This window comes from Amblyraja radiata, chromosome 1, assembly GCF_010909765.2.
Source record: "Amblyraja radiata isolate CabotCenter1 chromosome 1, sAmbRad1.1.pri, whole genome shotgun sequence".
NCBI classification, from domain to species: Eukaryota; Metazoa; Chordata; class Chondrichthyes; order Rajiformes; family Rajidae; genus Amblyraja; species Amblyraja radiata.
In genome coordinates this window covers 119,811,568-119,834,047 of record NC_045956.1, presented here as the reverse complement: position 1 = coordinate 119,834,047, position 22,480 = coordinate 119,811,568, and the positions used below count along the sequence as shown (strand labels likewise).

General features: G+C 39.6%; 1 protein-coding gene across 1 annotated transcript in view; it reads right to left on the bottom strand.

Annotated features, from left to right (window-relative positions):
* The window catches only part of adamts6 (ADAM metallopeptidase with thrombospondin type 1 motif 6), a 258,203-nt gene that overhangs the window by 35,921 nt on the left and 199,802 nt on the right, over positions 1 to 22,480 (bottom strand). The window contains exons 15-19 of the mRNA XM_033029876.1: positions 17,625 to 17,727; positions 16,562 to 16,695; positions 12,126 to 12,249; positions 3,212 to 3,292; positions 2,051 to 2,214 (exon numbers count right to left, since the gene is read on the bottom strand). Coding sequence (XP_032885767.1) covers positions 2,051 to 2,214; positions 3,212 to 3,292; positions 12,126 to 12,249; positions 16,562 to 16,695; positions 17,625 to 17,727 — 606 coding nt within the window. The remainder of the gene's footprint in view (positions 1 to 2,050; positions 2,215 to 3,211; positions 3,293 to 12,125; positions 12,250 to 16,561; positions 16,696 to 17,624; positions 17,728 to 22,480) is intronic.

The window sequence follows — 22,480 nt, the reverse complement described above, 5'->3', positions numbered from 1 at the left end:
TCCTTCTCTCCCCTTCTCTCCCTCCCTCCCGCGCTCCTCAGTCCTCACATTTTAGCCTTTCATCTAAAATACAAGGAATTTTTGGAGCACTTTCAGCCCCATATGGTGAGAATTAGCAATTGAGTTATTTAGAAAACATTGCCTTGTTCCCTCTCTGTATGATGATAATATACTCAAGACCAGAAAGGGTCAAGGGCTCATAGGGTTCTCTTTTTATAGTGGTCAACACCTGGCCCTCAACCTATTCCATGACAACAGATCATCTTGTCACTGCCCCGCGACAACTGAAACTCATGTTTACTTTATCACAGCTGTAAATTTAAGAGAACTCAGTTGGTTGTAAAGAGGTTTGGATAGGCCCCACATAAATACAGGTAGCCACTTTCTTTCACATCACTGTGATGGCCAGAAGTTTTAAAAGGCTAAATACACATTTATCAATTTCATAAAACTCTAGATCTAGTCGCTTATCTACCTCAACTCAATAGGATATCAATTAAACAAGACATCCCCTAAGCCTGCGGCTTTTTACAATTTTGAGATCATAGCGTTACCAAAACAGAGGTGATGCACAGTTTCTTATATGTAATTAAGCATGAAGTGTGCGGAGTTCTAAATCTTCAACCTTTTTAAATTAATCCAAAAATAATTGACGGAAGAGATGGTATAAATGTTGTTGAAATATAATCCACCAAGCTTGTGCTTGTTTTTGTCTCTTTACATTATTCCCCATGACTCCAAAACAAAACAAGTACTTCTCAAGATTTATCCAAAACACCATCAAGTGAAAAGGAGAAAATGCATTGAAAATAATGCCTAACCCATCTCAAAGTCAACACATTGTGACCATCAGCCAATGTTAAGATCGTGTTCTTTTGCAAAACTGACCTCATATTTAACAGCACAGCAATTATAGACTCAATGAGTACGATGGACATTTTTTGTTGATAATACTCCCGTAAAGAGGCTACAAATGTTTTATAAGTAATCTCCAAACTTTTTTTGCTTGATGTAAAATAATTCTATTCCTGGAAAAATATTAATTTTTATCTTCACGAGGCGAATACCCGAAACAGTATATTGAGAGCCAAGTCGTTTCTGCACCTATGTAAAACCAAGTACAACAGATTTGTCCTGACCTAATCCTCAACCTGAACATAATCTATGTAAATTGTTACTTTACCTATGTAACAACTTCTAAATGTTTCTGATAGTTGAAAACATTTGAAAAAGTAATTGGGTACATTGAAATAATTAAAAAATAATAACAATTATTTATAATAAAAATAATTTAAATGCAACAAAAAAAATCTAAATCATTAAAATAAAGTTAATCAAATAAAAAGTTAATCCAATAAAAATCAATTTTAAATGGATGGATATTGCTTCAGTATCAGGAAGAGCACTGAGAGGTCAGCAGATAGACTATACGATTCAAGCAGGCAGAGGTTTGATCTTCACCCTCTCTCTAACATTACCGGATTTCAGCTTGGGTACCAATTAGAGCACCACAATATACATTGGTGGTCCAGTTAGAATTCCAGTTACTGTTTGAAAATAAAGACAGAATGGGCTCTGGTGTTGCAGATACTCATTCTCAGTCCATCAAACAATTGAACAAAATAAGTTTTTTATATTTTCTTACGAGGGTGAAGGAGATAATTTGACCCATTAAGTTCTCCGAGCAATCCCATTCTTCAACTAATTTCCCTATAACCCATTTTCTTTCAAAGGCCCTTCAACTCTGCCCTTCTTCTCCTACCACTCATCTATCATGCAGCGTTAATTAAGCTACAGCCCATCGCATCTTTGGGACATTAAAGAAAAGTGAGCATCTGGTGGAAACCCCCATGGGAACGGGAGGAATGAGCAAACTCCACACAGACAACACTGGAGATCAGGATGAACCTAGGCCACTGGAACTAAGAGGCATCAGCATTACCACACTGCAGCATTATGTTGCTTGTAGAGACTTTTGAAAGGGAAAGGGTGAAACAGACAGAAAAATTAGGAAGACAATAAATTCATGCAGATTTTTTAAATGAATTACCATAACAACTAAATTTTCTGTGGTGGGCCCTAATGCCTCCAAAGATTCTGGCTCGTCTGCAGGTCTCCTGTAATGGAAAGCTGTGCCAGCAACATCAAATTTTCTTGGCCAGTCAATGGTCCAGGCACCGTTTATGTAATAGTCATCACCTTCAGATTTCAAAGCTACAAGTAAAAATGTTTCAAATTATTCTTAAAGCAAAGCATTTAACAACTTCAAAACAAAAAAGAAAATAATAAATGCATGTAGTTTTGTATGTAATATAAAGGCGTTCACATTAAAATTGCAACCAAATGCTGGAAGAGCTCGGTGGGTTAGACATCAAGTAAGGAGAGTGAGAATGAGAGAGAGAGATAAAGAATGAGAATGAGAGAGTGAGAATGAGAGAGTGAGAGAGAGACAGTGAGAGAGTGTCAGCAGCATAATCAAGGACGAGTCGCACACTTCTCCCCTCTCCCATCAAGCAAAAGGTATTGAAGTGTGAAACACACACCACCAGATTCATGGACAGTTTATTTACAGCTGTTATCAGGCAACTGAATCATCCTACCACAACCAGAGAGCAGTGCTGAACTATTATCTACCTCTTTGGTGACCCTCGGACCTTCCTTGATCAGTTTTTGCTGGCTTTACCTTGCACTAAACAATATTCCCTCATCATGTAAATGGATCTATTGAAATCATGTATTGTCTTTCCGCTGACTGGTTAGCACGCAACAAAAACTTTTCACTGTATCTCGGTACACATGACAATAAACTAAACTGAACTGGAGTGAGAGTGAGAGTGAGACACAAAAAGCTGGAGTAACTCAGTGGGTCAGACAGCATCTCTGGAGAAAAGGAATAGGTGACATTTTGGTTCGAGACCCTTCTTCAGAGATAGAATGAGCGAGAGAGTGAGAGACAGAGTGAGAGAGTGAGGATGACATTTCAGGTCAATCTTGCCATACGCCACTGAGTGTTTCCGGCATTTTCAATTTATACTTCAATTCCCACTGATGTTTGGTTTATTGCTTAAAAAATCTTTTACCAGATCAGTTTAAGCTTTAAAACATCTGATAGTTTATTTAAAATATACAAGATTGGCACTCGGTTTTATTCCTTGTAAAGAAATATGTCAAATAAGTTGAGCAGTCAACCCATCTCCATACTCACACTCACCAATATAGTTTTTTGACATTGCTAGTTCCTGGATTTCTATATGGACCGATCCTCTTGGAATTTGAACGACTTCCAGATACCCTGAAAGCACAATGTTTGCATCCAAAATTATTTCACATAGGTGGAAAGACTGAAAATAAGCATTTTTAAAATTATCCCATTTATTCATAAAAACAAACATAATAGTTTTAGTAACTGAATTTTGTATAAGCCAAATAAAAAATGTACTTCCAATCACCATTGCAGCTTACCTCAGAAGGATCTGATCTGAAAGACGTTCTAATGTAAAACATGTGAGTAAAGTAACACAATAAACCAAATAGTCTTTAGAAAACTTATGTTTATTGTTTTTATGCTGTGGGGGAACATATCCTTCTATGTAAATAAATTCCTAAATTCTAACTGACACAAGTTCATTCTCTTCAGCTTCTTTCCAATGATACCCTTCATTTCCGTGATGGAATTAACTCTTTCAAACGACCTATCCTCTTGTGTGTGAATGTTTATTTGCACCAGTGGCCTGAACTATTTCTCATAAGGTGCCTTCTCTTTATTTGTGTGGTCATTGTGAGAATTACTCATAGGTAGAAACGAGACCTTTTCTATTTGTTGTATTAGGATCGATCACTCTTTTAGCAGGAAGGTTGCGTGATGGTCCATTTCTGATAAATGTCATCAGCTTGAAGTATGACAATTCTTCACAGATGCTGGCTGACTGGCTGAATATCCCTTGGCATGTTTATTTCACATATCAGATTTTCAGCATCTGCTGGTTTTGAGTTTCTGTACGATGGTTCCTTTGCTTTGAGATTGAATTTCTTGCATCTCAATCTATTTTTTTAAATGGAGTGGGATGGCAGCTGTGCAAAAGTTGCAAAAGACATTGTTTTTGTAAGATTCCATAAAGCAAATGTACATGGCATTTTTAAGGCAGAGATAGATAGATTCTTGATAAGGAAGGGATTGGAAGATTACCAGGTGTGGTGGGAACATGGAACTAAATTAATAATCATATCAATTGGAATCTTATTGAAGGGATGGAAAGGCTTGAATAGCTGAGTGCTCTACACTTGCTTTTAATTCATACATTTATCTGAATCAATTCTTTTGAGTGACTTTTTTAAGGATCATTGGTCACATTATAAAGCCTGTCAAAACTAAATAGAATCTGAGACAAAACATTTCATCCTTTTGGCCCTACATTTCACATCTTCCATTTAAGGAATTTAACAGCTATTTCAAGTAGGCAATTAAGCAGATGTAACAAGTTACTGGCACAGTTTGGGTAAAGCAGATCATAATCTGTAATTCTGGGATTTTACAAAGAGAGAGAACACAGCTGCTAATTGGATCTCTTTCTATGTTTTTCTCAATTCCAACCCGTGTTCTCCACTGCACCAGCCTAAATAGTTCCCCGTGTCTCTAATGGTCTCTGTCAATGACACAATCAAACCAGCACTAATGAAGCAAGTTATTGGTGTAAAGGTGATATATACATATATCTACTATATTGACAAAAGATAGGCAATCCCAATCATTGTTACAGAAAGCTTTATTTAATTCTGCATTAACTACCATCTGCTATGTATTCGTCAGCTCCACCAAGACAGTTATTATACCAGAGTTTAATGTGTGTACATACAAATCTGTTTGAGTTTCAGATAAATAAATATTTCCTAAAGCAGAACATTTCGTGGTTTAAGCCACATTCTTGGTTAATAATTTGTTGATTAACCTAATTTCACCAGGTTCTAGTTTACTGCAGTTTATATTTTCTCAGCACAGCATTCATTGGCAGGTGATTAGCTTGTTCCAGTTTTCACCATTAATCATGATCAATAAAAATAAATCTACAGAATGTCACAATTTCTGTGGTTTGGGGTATTACATTTTTGTTTTTGCTTTCTAACTAATGAGTTATGAAAAGACTTCCACTGCATCTGCTGGAAGGACAAAGTTGTTTGTATACCCAAGATTATTAGTCACTCGGCCAACAAACATTGCACCCCACTGTCAGGCATTTCTGGTGCTTGTTTTAGATTAAGAAGATTTATCTGGGTTGTTTATGAGGATTTATCTCAATCTCTTTCAAATCACCAACTATTGCATCTGGTATCTGCTTTGACTGCACATTTCTCTGTGGGACAGAGTGAAGGACTGCAAAGGACTGGTGGTGTGAGGCAGAAAATTAATTTGTTGATGTTAACACATGATCTGTGAAGTCAATGCACTGAAATGATTATTGTACTAATGTTAACACTGTCCTTTAGAAGAGCCAAAACAGATCAATTCCCAGGTCATTGTGAAACCATGGTTGGCATTAACATGCAGTCTGCTTCTGAGTGGGCTGGATTCAGGAAGAAACGAGGGAGAATGAGAATATAGCTGAGATGAGGGTATAGATTCTCCTTTATTTCCCTGTTGTTAGTTATGGATCATGTTTAAGGTCACAAATATATATTTTTTGCATTAATGTTCAGTTAGTGACATCACCAGAAAGACCACACCAAAGAATAGAATATCTTTTCTGGATTATAAAGTTAACAGAACGTGGACAATGTTTAAAGTCTGAAGTTTCATATCTGATGAAGGGTTATGACCTGAAATGTCACCCATTCTTTTTCTCTTGGGATACTGCCTGGCCCGCTGTATTACTCCAACACTTTATGTATATCTTCATAGATAATTCCAATAATTCCAACATAGATAATTCCAATAATTCCAACAGAAAACTTTATTTCTGCACTACTTTATCACCTGTTTTAACTCTGCTAAAGGTACATTTCTAGATTTTAAGGCGTGTCTTGAGTTTCAGATAAATAAAGCCTTCCAATTTATTCTGAAGCAACCATTACCTCATGATCATCTTGCCAAATGGTTCAATTGTCCCTATGACCTATGTCAATCTCTGCAGATCCCACCATAACAGATTAATTTCCTTAATATCCACCTTGGTCAGCCCTAATCACTTCCACAATCCACCCCTGCTAAATATTTCCCACCTGTACTATTTCCTGACCCACACCATTTCCCCCAATAACCATATAATAATTACAGCACGGAAACAGGCCATCTCGGCCCTACAAGTCCGTGCCGAACAATTATTTTCCCCTAGTCCCATCTACCTGCACTCAGACCATAACCCTCCATTCCTTTCCCATCCATATACCTATCCATATACCAATGTATTTAGTAAAGGTGCAATTGGCAATGAATGCCTGCAGAATGTATTGGGGGACTTCACTCAAGTTTCTTTGCAAACTCATTAACAAACACCTAAATTACCACACATCTCTTCTCCAATTGCACAGTGTAATCAATTGATATTGAACAGCACATTCTTTATTTCTGGTGTGGATATGATGCATCAAATGGCTCTTTTTGTGACTTACATTTTATGATTCACAAAGAAGAATGGCTTTGCTGGGGGATAACTCTTTCTTCAATTGACTGATTCAATGCTCTTGTTCTGCGATTTTAAACTGACTTTAATTTATGGTATGGATATTAAAGGTTCATAACATACAGTCAACAAAGAAGATTTAAAAGGTCCTTTAGATAGACTATGTTACTCAAATCACTGAAAGTTAATGTGAAGTTGCAGCAATTAATTAGGAAGTGAAATAAACACTGAGCTCTATTGCAGGAAGATCTGAGTACAAGAGAAAATGTATCTTATTACAGTTCTATGGGCTCTTGGGACTATTGTGTGTAGGTCTGATCTCCATGAATGAGATATGGTTCAATGAAGTTTGCCAGATCGATTCCTGAATGACACGTTTGTTCCATGGGGAGAGATGAAGGAACCTTAGTTTAGACAAATGCAAGGAGTAGCAATGTTACAAAACCTACCTTCAGCGGCGCTGCAGCTCTGCCACTGGCTGTGTGTGCAACTACGGCGCCTTTGGGGGGGGGGCTGGATTAAAATGCAGGTTTGTATCACTTGTCGGAGAGTGATTTCCTCGGGCTGCTAGTCGATGAAGAAAAATTGATCGGACTTCCGTTCCCTTTTTAAATTTTTTTAATTTATTTATTAAATAGCTGGACAATTTAATAGTTGGATGAAAGTAAAAGGCGACTTCGAACGCTCTCAACACCTTCAACGTGACGGATTGCAATATCAGGACAAAACAAATGGTAAGCCGTGTATTTCACATATAATCTTGTTTCTTGGGGTGGCTTTAGTCTAATTTTACGACGCGAAATTGCCATGTCTTGCCCGCCAATATGGGGTTAAAATTCACGGCAACGGCAATATTCCAATCGATCGCATTACAGAAACACCCACTCGCATCTTGATTAAAATTCTCTTTTTTTTGGACATTCATGTCATAAATCGTCTATATTTTGTGTAATTGTCTATCCATAATCAATATATTTATACTAAATATCCACAACAGTTTTAGTCACATGTATTGTGCAAAAAATAATGATTTTGATTATATTGAGATTGGATGCTTCTAGATTAATTTATGGGAATTAAACATTAAATTCCTTCCATTTGGCATATGTTCATGACAGTGAGATTTAAAAATCATGTTATATTGTGTGAATGGGATTAGTTTGTTATTTGGATACTTAGGCTATTTAAAAAAATTAGCCTTTTCTTAAGAAATTGATAGATGTTTAGATCTAGTGATTGAATTTAGCTGAATTTAATTGATTAGATGAATTGATTTGATGAAACTGATGAATATGAATTTTTTGTTGGGTATTTACTATTTGTTTTAGCGTTTAACTTTATCAATTCTACCTTTTTTCTAAAACTGCAAATAATAACTTGTTTCTGTTAATGCTGTTCAGTGTTTTTTTCCCTTTACATTTTAAACAGATGTCTCCGAAGAAGAAATGCAAAATTGTCAATCCAAATGCCCAGCAAAAGAGACTGATTTAGACAGCATTCGCAGAGATTATCCAAATTTGGACTTCTCCAAATGTGATGATCTACAGGACATTCTTAATGGGAAAGTAGTGGGCAGAAAGGCATGACATGTGTGGTTTGAAGAACAAAAACTTGTAGTTTACAATGCCAAAATTGAAAAGTTGAGGAAAAACAAGGTGAACAGAGTTGCTTATTGGTTACAATCTGAGGATTATGATGATGCTGCTGATTATGATATGCCAATGTACCAGCTAGCAACTGATCTTCTCCATAAAGACTTGGTCTATTGCTAGAAATTGTAATTGATTTACCTATCTGCTACGGACTTACAGCATATAATACAATAATATTAAAGTTCTTATCTTGAGAATATCACATTTTTGAATTTTCAAGGCAGTCTGGGTGTTTATTACTATTTCCGTCACAACGGTTAATTTTGTAATTAGCTACAATTAGATAACTAACTAATGGTATGCTTTAATTTCAGGTGATCCATGTAAGATGTTTCATATTTGTTTCAGAATCCTTCAATCTATAACAACTGAAAATGTCATTCAGTTCTCCTAATTTTTAAGAAAGTTATGGGCTTTTGACTGTCCTCGATCACAGCTTTTGTGTTAAGTCAATGGAAAAGCAATAGGGAACTAGAAGCTAATTTCCGAGTATGAAATGGCCATAACTTTTTAAATATTGAAGATATGAAAGTGAATTGGGTATCAAATTAAACTTCTTTTTATGCTTTATCTGATGGGATAAATTATAGACTTGATTTTTTAAATCTCAAAATTTTGTAACATTGCTACAAGGTGAACCGTTTGAAACAAACACGATTCTTACTTGGGTTGACAGAGTAGATGTCGGGATGATGTGTTCCTTGGCTGGGGTCACTTGAAACAGGGGCCAGTGTGTCAAATTAAGGGGTTGGCCATGCAGGACAGAAATAATTTCTTCAACCTAAAGGTGGTGAATCTTTTTAACTCACTCCCAAAAGGTACTAAGGAGGCCCAATCACTGAATACAATAAAGACAGCGATTGGTAGATTTATGAATGGTAACTATTTGGATAGTAAGGGAAAGTGAGGCGGTGCTAAATGTTCAGCTACATTCTTATAGAATGTTGGAGCTGGCGTGAGGGGACTGAACAGCCTTCGCCTGTTTCCGTTTCTTATGTTCTTATGGCATGGAAAGGATTACAGATTTTCTTCCCAGATGATTGTTGGTGAACAGATGGATTTAAGGACAATCTTATTTTTTGCTTTATTTTCCAGATTTATTTAATTACTTGAATTTGAATTGCACAGCTGCCTTGATGAGATTCAATTCATATCTCGGGATTGATAGTTCAGAACTTTGTTGCTGGTCCAGTAACTTGACCACCATGATAACCTGCTGAGGGATAGTACATCGATGTGATGTCGGGGGAGGCTAAGGATAGTTCCTTGGCCACCAGAGATGGGGTAAGGAGCCAATACAGCTGTTTACTAGGTATGATTTGGAAAATTAAACTATGCAGTTCCATCCAACTGAACAAGACAAGAAGGATAGACGAACTATGTTGGAGGCTACTTGTAGGTCAAGATGACAATGAATAGATTACGATGGTCAAATTCCAGAGAATGACATTTGTTACAGAAAGGGCTGGATTCACTAGTCCAACAGAGCATGACATTATATTGGAGATATTCAAGCACAAAAAATCATTCAACACTTTGTTGGACATCTCCGATAATAGCTAGCTGCAATCTTGCATTGCATTGTGCTTGCTGGACTAAATTGGCTAGAAAGCCTTGATTTTAAATTCCCCCCTCAACGCCCTATGTGAATTTGTAGAAACAAAGAGCCACAGATGCTGGTTAATGCACAAAAGGACACAAAGTACTGGGGTAACTCAGCAGGTCAGGCAGCATCTCTGGAGAACAAGGATCTCTGGATTCTCCAGAGATGCTATCTGGCCTGCTGAATTACTCCAGCACTTTGTGTCCCCCTATATAAATTTACTGGAATTGGTGGTGTTGCAGCTTGATTTTAGTATTTGTAATTTTCTGAGATCCCTAAACGCTCTGGTGTTAGCTCTGTGCATACTTTAAACTCAGTTTTGGCAACATCTGCTCTCTGAATTCTATTGTGCTGCTCCTATGAATTCTCTGAATGTGATAGTGTTAGCAATGTACATTTTCTGAATTCTATAATGTTTGCGAAGCAGTAAATGGTGTTAACATCCAGTGTGGATCCTCTGTTCCCTGGACCTATTGTTAATCCAGTCCATTCCCTGAACTCCAGTGGGTTCTCAGAATGTATTTGGTCTGCCATAGGCTGTTCTGTGAACTCAACGTTTGCAATGAAACCCATTCTCTGAATTTCCTGCCTTGTGTATTCTCTGAATCTGAACTCAATGCTGTGGATTCTAAAATAAATCACATTAGTGCTATGACTTCCCTGATCTCAGCCGCTTACTTGACAATGACCAGATCATATTATGCATAGCATGAACTTGTATTACTCTAACACAAAGTGTATCAAGTTACGCATACCAGACAATGTGCTGGCTCAGTACTGCAGTTATACTTTATACTATAAAATAAAATTAAAAATCATATATTTCGCATCACAATGATGTTAAAAAGGGAGATGAAAAAACACAAATTTTGCGCACAATAAGTATTCAATTCAAAAGGAACTGACTGGGTGTAAGAAATAGAGGACTCAAGGGTATTTCCAGTCTGAATGTGTTGGAAGGCTTTCTCCATTCTTGAGATGTTTTGAAATTTTTGGGAAGTTTCAAAACCTAAGGGTGCAGAAGAGATTGACCAGAATGCTGCATGGATTAGGGGTATTAGAGGTTGCACAGGCTGAGATTGTTTTCTCTGGAGTGATAAAAAAATTGAGGAGATGTATACAAAATTATGAGAGGCGTCGATAGAGCAGAAAGCCAGAACCTATTTCCAAGAGTGAGAATGTCAAAGGAACATTGCTTTGTATGCAGGGCATTTTTTTTTACACAACGGGTAGTGTGTACCAGGGATGGTGGTGGAGGCAAATACAATAGTGGTTTAAAGAGGCTTTTAGATAGGCACATGGATATGCAGAGAATGGAGGGATATGGTCCATGTGTAGGTTTGTTTATCTTGGCATCATGTTCGGCACAGACATTGTGGACCGAAGGTCATGTCCTGTGCTGTACTGTTCTAAATTATGGACAACCAGACAGGTCTGAAACCTTAAAACTGAATCACAGTTGAAAGTTAGCTAGCACACAGGCACTGTTTGCACCTAGACACAGCTACCATTCAACATGACCAAAGGAAGGTCACCCGAATGCAGCCAAACTGTAGCTGCTCTTCAGAAAATATACTTAGAATTTTACCTGCTACTATGCTCATATCTTCTATTAGTAACAAAACAACTTACTCATTGTGCCCGGATAAATTTTAAAAAGAGTCTCTGAGCCTCTTTTTCACACAAAGGGTGGGAAGTGAATGGAACAAGCTGCCAGAGGAGGTAGTTGAGGCTGGGACTATCCCAACGTTTAAGAAACTGTTAGACAGGTACATGGATAGGACAGGTTTGGAGGGATATGGAGCAAATGCGGGCAGGTGGGACTAATGTAGCTGGGACATTACTAATGTAGCTGGGACGTCTGAAGAAGGGTTTCGGCCCGAAACGTTGCCTATTTCCTTCGCTCCATAGATGCTGCTGCACCCGCTGAGTTTCCCCAGCAATTTTGTGTACCTTTGTAGCTGGGACATGTTGGCCGGTGTGACCTCTGTAAATCGTAAATTGTCCCGAGTGTGTGGGATAGTAGGGGTTGGCCAAAAAGCCCGTTCCCACGCTGTATCTTTAAAGTCTGAAGTAAAGTCTAAGGAAATTCATTAATTTTTCAGAGAAAACCCATGTACATTTGCTACAGTACAAATGCATTCTCGTACTCAGAAAATGAGCTGGCTACCGTAAGTTATTTAAACCTAAGAAAAACCCAAGAACAGAAATTGTTGTGGTTTACTGTACCGCAAAATGGAAATATTGTGCACAAACCTCCACGAGGCAGTGAATCATTGAATAAACCTTCTGTTGCTTCACAAGTGCTTCCATCACCCCCACAAACACGACATCTGTCTTCTTTTGCATCAGAGCCCAAAATGTGATCACAGCCCACATGCTTTAGAGGGAAAGAATTATGAGAAACAAAACATTAACATTGCAGTAACACCAATTGAAATTAAAGTATCTATTTAAGAATATTTCATGCAGACAAACTATATTAAAATCAACTGTAAAGAAAGTCTTCATATTACAGAATATCAGGCACAATATTTCTGCCTGTGTTAACCTCTATAAATCAAGTTCTTCAACTACTGTACACGTAAACCCTTTCATTTTTTCAAACAAAAGTGGCATTTGAAAGTTTTTCAAATTAGATTTCAGCCGCTTTCAGTTGAACTGCATCATTCAGCACTTAAACCGAATGATTATGTAAATAAATTGACAATTTCAGAGTAAAGATCTAACCTTTGCCCTTTACTCCTCATGTATACGTGTTTGATAGGGAACTGTTTTACGAACAGCAATTATAATGTGACCTTTCCTCACTTGTGCCAAACATTCAAAATATCAACTGCTTCAACCTTTCTTTCACCAAAACAAACTTTGCTGTTGAATGAACAGTCCCCCGCATTGTGGTAGGTTAATGGAGAAAAATATGGAGCATTTTTTGGAATACTTGCTATAGAATATCTATATCAATATGTATTTGTTTTTAATGTGGCATCCTTTGAATAAAATTAATGGGAGATGCATTTAAAAATGTCAGGCGCGGGCACAATTATCATTTGAACTTTGGAGGCTGATTTGTGAACATCTAAATGTCTGACGGTCCAATGCGGAAATGTTTGAAGAGAAGGCATTCAGACGGGCGGTTGTAGTCAATAATACGGTAACCAAATTATATTTATTCATTGCTAGAGAGGACGATGTAAACATAGTGAGGATAGTGAGCAGCCTCTAACATTAACCGCTCCTCGTACTGTTCTGCTGTGTAGGAAGGAACTGCAGATGCTGGTTTACCTCGACGATAGACACCAAAAGATGGAGTAACTCAGAGGGTCAGACAGTATCTCTGGAGAGAAGGAATGGGTGACGTTTCGGATCGCGACTCTCCCGGTTGCTACCTGGACCTACCCGATCTCCCGGTTGCCAAACATTTCCCATTCCCACACTGACCTTTCTGTCCGAGGTCTCCTCCAGTCAGAGTGAGGCAAAATACAAATTGGAGGAACAGCATTTCATATTTCGCTTGGGCAACTTACAGCCCAGTGGTATGAATATTGATTTCTCTCACTTCAAGTAACCCCGGCATTCCCTCTCTGTCTATCCCTCCTCCACCCAAGTCGCACCAGCTGCTCATTTTCACCCAACGAACAGCGAACAAAGGTCTGTTTCCTTTATCATCGTAACCTTTTTGCATTCATTGTTCTTTATCTCTCTACAATACATCATCATCTATATCTTTCGTTTCCCTTACCAGTCTGTCGAAGAGTCTCGACCTGAAACATCACCCATTCCTTCTCACCAGAGATGCTGCCTGTCCCGCTGAGTTACTCCAGCTTTTTGTGTCTATCGTCGCCCTTCTTCAGACTGTTCTGTTGTATTGACCGAAAACGAACGATGTGACAGTACCGGCGACTTAATGAATGAAATGGAGACACGCGGAATTAAATGGACTTGGAATAACTGGGGCAGTGGGGTTTTATTGAAAAGTGACTACATGAAATCGGTGGAAGGAAACGGGCGGGCGAGGTTTCGGGTCAGGGTCCTTCTTCAGACTCCATGACCCGCTCAGTTCTTTCAGCTGTCAAATGGAGACATGGGGGACCACAGATGCTGGCATGTTGAGCGAAACACAAAGCGTTGGAGCAACTCGATGGGCCGAATGGCCTAATTCTGCTCCTATAAAATGAACTCACAAAGTGTCGAAGTAAGCCAGCGGGTCAGGCAGCATCTGTGGAGGGAATGGATATGCAACGTTTCGGATCGGGTCCCTTCTTTTCAAGCCGAATAAACGTCTGTCCATTCCCTCCGCTGATGCTGCCTGTCCTGCTGAGTTACTCCAGTGCTGTGTGAGTTCCTCCAACACTTTGTGTGTGTTTTATGATCATGATTCCAGCTTCTGCAGTTTCTTGTCTCTACATAAACTAGGCCTCAGCAACACTGAGTGTACTAACCGGGAGATTATGTTGCTGCTACCAAAACAACAGTTGGCAATGTATGCACGGTAGATGTCACATTGCGTGGGAAACGAGGTCTCCAGGGACACAGACGCAAAGTGCTGGAGTAACTCCGCGGGACAGGCAGCATCTCTGGACATTTATAAAGCATTACATTTTGGAACACAAGGAACTACAGAAGCTGGTTTACGAAAAAAAAACAAAGTGCTGGAGTAACTCAACATGTCAGGCAGTATCTGTGGAGAACATGGACGGGTGACGTTTCGGGTGAAAGAAGTGTCTAAAGTTTGAAGAAAGGTCTCGACCCGAAACTTCACCCATCCAAGTTCTCCGGAGATGACTAATCTTCAACATTTCACTTCTGGCACTCAGGCCAAACCCACGGTAGACTCAAGGAGGGAATGGATATGCAACGTTTGTGGGGCGTATCACTGATGGGGATGAGTCAGAGTACAGAAGAGAGATCGAGCAACTGTCCATATGGTGCCAGCGCAATAACCTGGCCCTCAACACCAGCAAAACCAAGGAACTGATTGTGGACTTTGGAAGGAGTAGGAGGGGGACCCACAGCCCCATTTATATCAACGGGTCGATGGTTGAAAGGGTCAAGAGCTTCAAATTCCTGGGCGTGCACATCTCTGAAGATCTTTCCTGGTCCGAGAACACTAATGCAATCATCAAAAAAGCACATCAGCGCCTCTACTTCCTGAGAAGATTACGGAGAGTCGGATTGTCAAGGAAGACTCTCTCGAACTTCTACAGGTGCACAGTCGAGAGCATGCTGACCGGTTGCATCGTGGCTTGGTTCGGCAATTTGAGCGCCCTGGAAAGGAAAAGACTACAAAAAGTAGTAAACACTGCCCAGTCCATCATCGGCTCTGACCTTCCTTCCATCGAGGGGATTTATCGCAGTCGCTGCCTCAAAAAGGCTGGCAGTATCATCAAAGACCCACACCATCCTGGCCACACACTCATCTCCCTGCTACCTTCAGGTAGAAGGTACAGGAGCCTGAAGACTGCAACAACCAGGTTCAGGAATAGTTACTTCCCCTCAGCCATCAGGCTATTAAACCTGGCTCGGACAAAACTCTGATTATTACCAACCACTTTCTGTTATTTGCACTATCAGTTTATTTATTCATGTGTGTATATATTTATATCATGGTATATGGACACATTTATCTGTTTTGTAGTAAATGCCTACTATTTTCTGTGTGCTTAAGCAAAGCAAGAATTTCATTGTCCTATACAGGGACACATGACAATAAACTCACTTGAACTTGAACTTGAGAGTCACTAGGGTAAACTCACGGGCCACTATGTTCTTACAATGAGTTTAAATGTTTCAAATTTTAACTTCAAGAGTAAATTTGACTCGTGGAAATCTTTAAACATGTTTAAAGTTTTTCAAGAGTTAACAAGTTTCCTGGGTACCTGCCGTTAGCGCCACGAGTCGCTAAGTTGCGTCCACGAGTTCCACAGATTTAAAAAACAAGGGACATCATGCTGGACAATAGAGAACATAATATAGGACAGGACAAGCAGCTTGAAAGTGTCCTGTCCTATATTATGTTGTCCAGCATGATTTCCAGTGTTTTTTAAATCTGTGGTACAGATCTGCAGCAATTGACGCATTCTAACGGTAACGGCCCCATAGTAGAAGCATCCACGTCGCGGGGCTGGAAACTGGAAGAACCCCAAGCAAATTACCGTTCACAGGGCGCACGGCTGAAGCTTCCGATGCCTCACGTGTGTGTGTGAGTGTGCGCATGCGCGCGCGGCCGCCAAGAAATTGTGTCCCCCGGTCCTCTCCATGTTTTGACAGCGGTTTCCGTCTCTGTATAGTTACATCCCCTGCGGTCACAGGGTAATGTATCCTGGAATGAGGTGCGTTGGATGGGAAGGGATGAGCAAACCCAGGAGTTGCAGACTCCAGGAATCCTAGCAGCCTTCTTTTGAATTTATCTATCAGTTGCCTTTCCCTCTTGGCTTTCTCTCTTATAATGAAAATAATGTAGTTTCCTCTAATGTTTCCAGATTCAGTGAACCTCTTAAAATTTACAAAAAAGGTAGATTTATTTAATTTGTCTTTTTTTTAACGGATTTGACCTCATTTTTAACAAAGAGCACAAACTTCACAAGTTTATTACCTCGCACAATATATTCTCATCGCTATTCATGAAAAGCTTAAATGTCATGAGGAAATAGAACTACTTCTAAATGGTTTAACAGTAAGGTATATTGAACCTTGCATTCTCCATTGATACAGATGTCCAGTGAATCTGCCTGACAGCGAGTTCCATCAATGACTGCAGGAGACCGTTCAGTGTAAAAGTTATATCCTTCAGCCAAGCAGTTTAAAGCACATGGCTTAACACCACCTGTTGAATGAAAAGACAAAACAAAATGCAAGAGAAATCAGTGGTGCTGTAATATTCTCCAAAGGCTAAAAAAAAAAAAAAATCAGAAAAGCAACATTTCAGACAGTATATTTAGTTTTTAATATTCTGAGTTTATAAATGTCCATATGATACGAAAATTAAAGCACTTTGACTAATTCTGTCTGTAATTTTCTTCTACCTGGTTTAGAACCTATAACTTATGCTAGGATTTAGCTACAGCAGTGCCATCTTCCTAATCTCTCATCCAAATAACATTTCATCACTTGCAAGCCTAAACAACCAGTGACAGATTTTAACTATTGGCAAGTGGAAGACTATAAGCAGTTGAAGGCAAGGAAGCAGTAAGTCAGACAGGGTGTATATTAGGCAGCTGGTGTTTAACCACTCACTGACATTAAGACCCAAGTTTTCATTGTTGAAAGGAATTTTGTCTAAGGGTGGGATGTTGAAATGCGTCAAATGAAACACATTTCAAACACTTGCTGTTAGTCATAGAATTCTGGTTTATGTGTTTCATAGGCACATTGCTTGTTACTAATACTAAATGAAATTGAGTAGTAAGAACTGGCTTCTTTGATTTCATCAGTATTTATACATGTAAACATAAAGTAGAATAACACAGAACTTCAAAGCTACAACAACAAAGTAAGGCATGTTTGTTTCTGTGCTTATCTTTGTTGGCACAGGGAGCAGATGTAAGATCTAGTAATAAGGGAGGCTAAAAAGTATTTAGTTCCTTCACATTTTATCCTCGGATCAATTACAGAGTTGGATTGACAAGGGAACTAATAGTTCCTTGCCCCAATTGTTTGAGAATTACTTGGTCAAAGAACACTGCTGAGGGAAAAAGGGACAAATATAAGATAAATAGCAAACAAAAAACCCAAGTAACAGATCATCACACCAACCTCCAGTGTACGGCTTCCAGTTGTAATATTTGCCACGGAAAGGTAAGTTGTCAAAGTCTGCACACTGCTTTTCACGAAAGTCTCGCGATCCAATCGGACATGACTGAATGAAGGGGTTGGGGAAGATAAAAACATTTTTTTGGTTTATTTTGTGCAAATTTCTTATTTTTGACATAATTTTTCTCCCAAGAAAAACTACATTTTTATCATCACATGCCACAGGAATTGAATGTCAATTGTCACTGAATGCACATATTGTACATAAAGAAATTATTTTTCAAACAGAGAACATTTCTTAAAATGTGGCCATGTACTAATCTTGAACTTCTGAAGTCTAGCTTTAAATATGTGTAACCAAAGCAGTACAAATGCCTTATTATCTTATTTAAATATCAAATTGTAGCCTGGGTACCTATCATCAAGTATGTTTAGAATGTGGTCGTATTGATGCCGAAGCCTGAAGCAAAACTACACAAAACGTATCTATCCCCAATAACGAGTCTATTGTGACAATTTCATTACAGACCACATCTTATTGTCACTGCAAAAGGATCACTTTTCAGCTTGTCCACAGTTAATGAATCAAATAGGAGCACGTTGGATAATCACAATAGACAATTGTGATTAACAATTGATTTTAAATGTAAGAGTGTTTAACTAGGACATGTGCTTTATGCGAGTAAAAACCACCATGAAGTGAATTATCCAGTCAATTTTTATTACTTTTGCTGTTGAAACCAAATTGGATATTGACTTATGTTTTTAGTTGTGGCCCTATATACATGAGACTTGAAAATGATGCAAGCAAATGCTTGATGTTCCGAAAAATATAAGAGGCCACCCAATACCTGTCAGAATAATATAGATGACTAAGTTGAATCCAAACCTACTGGCTCACCTTTGATGACAACAACAGAATATGACTGAAGACATTGAAATATAGATAAATAGGTGCAGGATTCAACTTAGTCATCTATATTATTCTTCAAGCAAGCACCGTTATTCAATATGATCATGGCTGATCATCTAAAATCAGTATCCCATTTCTGTTTTTTCCCCATATCCCTTGATTCCTTTAGCACCAAGAGCTAAATCTAACTTTCTCTTGAAAACATCCAGTGAATTGGCTTCCACTGCCTTATGTGACAGAGAATTCCACAGATTCACAACTCTCTGGATGAAAAAGTTTATCCTCATCTCAGTCCAAAATGGCCTACCCCTTATTCTTACACTGTGACCCCTGGTTCTGGGCTCCCTTAACATCGGGGACATTTTTCCTGCATCTACCCGTAAGAATTTTACATGTTTCTATAAGATTCCCTCTCATCCTTCTAAATTCTAGTAAATACATGCCCGATCGACCCATTCTTTCATGATATGTCAGTCCTGCCATCCCGGGAATTAACTTGGTGAACCTACGCTGCACTCCCTCAATAGCAATAATGTCCTTCCTCAAATTAGGAAATGTACCAAAATTGAACACAATACTCCAGGTGCGGTCTCACCAGGGCCCTGTAGAACTGCAGTAGGACCTACTTGCACCTAAACTCAAATCCTCTCGCAATGAAGGCCAATTAGCTTTCTTCACTGCCTGCTGTACCTGCATTCTTACTTTCAGTGACTGATGTTCAAGCACACCCTGGTCTCATTGCACCTCCCCCCGAAACGTCACCCATTCCTTTTCTCCAGAGATGCAACCTGTGTCTACCATATAGAAAATAATCTGCCTTCCTGTTCTTGCCACCAAAGTGGATAACCTCACATTTATCCACACTATACTGCATCTGCCATGCATCTGCCCACTCACCCAACCTATCCAAGGCACCCTACAGCCTCATAATATCCTCATCGCAGCTCACACTGCCACCCAGCTTGTGTCATCTTGGAGATGTCACATTTAATTCCCTCGTCTATATCGTTAATATATATTATAAATAACTGGGGTCTCAGCACCGAGCCTTGCAGCACCCCACTAGTCACTGCCTGCCATTCTGAAAAGGACCCATTAATTCCTGGTCTGCTTCCTGTCTGCCAACCAGTTCTCTTTCCATGTCAATACCCTACCCCCAATACCATGTACTCTAATTTTGCACACTAATCTCATGTGTGGGACCTTGTCAAAGGCTTTTTGAAAGTCCAGATACACCACATTCACTGGCTCTATCATATCCATTTTACTTGTTACATCCTCAAGAAATTCCAGAAGATTAGTGAAACCCGATATCCCCTTCATAAATCCATGCTAACTTTGACCGATCCTATCACTGCTTTTCAAATGCGCTGCTATAACATCTTTAATAATCAACTCAAGCATCTTCCCCACTACCGATGTAAGGATAACTGGTCCATAATTCCCCATTTTCTCTCCCCCTCCTTTCTTAAAAAGTGGTAACGTTGGCTACCCTCCAGTCTACAGGAACTGATCCAGAGTCGAGAGAACATTGGAAAATGATCACCAATGCATCCACAATTTCTAAGGCCACCTCCTTGAGTACTCTGTGATGCAGACCATCAGGCCCTGGGGATTTATCTCCCTTCAGCCCCAACAGTTTACCTAACACCATTTCCTGACTAATGTGGATTCCCTTCAGTTCCTCCCTCCCACTAGATCCTCGGTCCCCTGGCTGCGCTGAAGAAAATGCTGTGGAGATTCACTAGGATGTTGCCTGGATTGGAAAACTTTAGTTATAAGAAGAGATTGGATAGATTGGGCTTGTCTTCCCTGGAGCGAAGGAGGCTGAGGGATGATCTGATAGAGGTATATAAAATCATGAGAGGCATTGATAGAAAAGATAGTCAGTTTCCCCAATGAGAGAACGCAAAGAGTAGGAGTAAACGGGTCCTTTTCAGAATGGCAGGCAGTGACTAGTGGGGTACCGCAAGGCTCAGTGCTGGGACCCCAGCTATTTACAATATATATTAATGATCTGGATGAGGGAATTGAATGCAACATCTCCAAGTTTGCGGATGACACGAAGCTGGGGGGCAGTTAGCTGTGAGGAGGATGCTAGGAGGCTGCAAGGTGACTTGGATAGGTTGGGTGAGTGGGCAAATGTATGGCAGATGCAGTATAATGTGGATAAATGTGAGGTTATCCACTTTGGTGGCAAAAACAGGAAAGTAGACTATTATCTGAATGGTGGCCAATTAGGAAAAGGGGAGATGCAACGAGACCTGGGTGTCATGGTACACCAGTCATTGAAAGTAGGCATGCAGGTGCAGCAGGCAGTGAAGAAAGTGAATGGTATGTTAGCATTCATAGCAAAAGGATTTGAGTATAAGAGCAGGGAGGTTCTACTGCAGTTGTACAGGGTCTTGATGAGACCACACCTGGAGTATTGCGTACAGTTTTGGTCTCCTAATCTGAGGAAAGACATTCTTGCCATAGAGGGAGTACAGAGAAGGTTCACCAGACTGATTCCTGGGAAGGCAGGACTTTCATATGAAGAAAGACTGGATAGACTCGGCTTGTAAACGCTAGAATTTAGAAGATTGAGGGGGGATCTTATAGAAATTTACAAAATTCTTAAGGGGTTAGACAGGCTAGATGCAGGAAGATTATTCCCGATGTTGGGGAAGTCCAGAACAAGGGGTCACAGTTTAAGTATAAGAGGGAAGTCTTTTAGGACCGAGATGAGAAAATCATTTTTTACACAGAGTGGTGAATCTGTGGAATTCTCTGCCACAGAAGGTAGTTGAGGCCAGTTCATTGGCTAGATTTAAGAGGGAGTTAGATGTGGCCCTTGTGGCTAAAGGGATCAGGGGGTATGGAGAGAAGGCAGGTATGGGATATTGATTTAGCTGATCAGCCATGATCATATTGAATGGCGGTGCAGGCTCGAATGGCCGAATGGCCTACTCCTGCACCTATTTTCTATGTTTCTATGTTAAAAACAAGAGGGTAAAGGATTAAGGTGAGAAGGAGTTTTTAAGGGGATCTTGGGAGGGGAATGTTTTCACACAGAGAGTAGTTGATATCTGGAACATGCTGCCGGAGGAGATGAGGGAATCAGATACAATTACAGTGTTTAAGAGGCATTTAGACTGCTACTTGAATAAGCAAGGCATGAATACAGATCTAGGACCAAATACGATTAGTGCAGAAGAACAAAACGGTCAGCATGGAAGTGGTGTGCTGAAGGTCCGTTTCTGTGTTGTACAACTCTCCGAGTTAGCTATACAACTGACAATAAAACTCAAAGTGGAATTTCAACTCCCCTTAAATCAAATATGCTTTTTACAAACCTAATCTGAAGCTAAACAGTATTTTGGTTGATTGGATTTATTACAGTAGGTTGCCATAGGAGTGGCACAATAGTGCTGCTTGGAGGCCCACTGCCACACAGCTGCAGTAACTCAGGTTGAAGCCTAACCTCTGGTGCAATCTATACAGGTTGCAAGTTCTTCCTGTAACTGCATGGGTTTTGTCTGGATTCTCCAATTTCCTTCCACGACCCAGTAGATTAATTGCCCCTTGTATGCAGATGAGTGGTAGAATCTGGGATGGTCATTGGGAATATAGGGAGAAGGAAATGGATGAGAGTAGAATGGTGTTAAAATGGGTACCCCATGGTCAGGAAGAGTATCTTTATTCTGAATTATACTGAGGTTGAAAATCCCAATAGTTGACATCCAGGTGTAAGTGACAGGATGCATCTTCTCCGAACTATCAATATTGACCACCAACAGCAAGAAAAAAATCACCATTGGCAATTGCTCATTCCATTTGCAGCAAAGTTCAGGAGTCAGCTAGGAGAAGGAATTACAAGAGTCAGTCAGGTCTGGTACCAGGACCACCCGAATAAGGAGGATTCCATTCCCACTGTATGCTTGTGTCAATATACACATCAATGCTG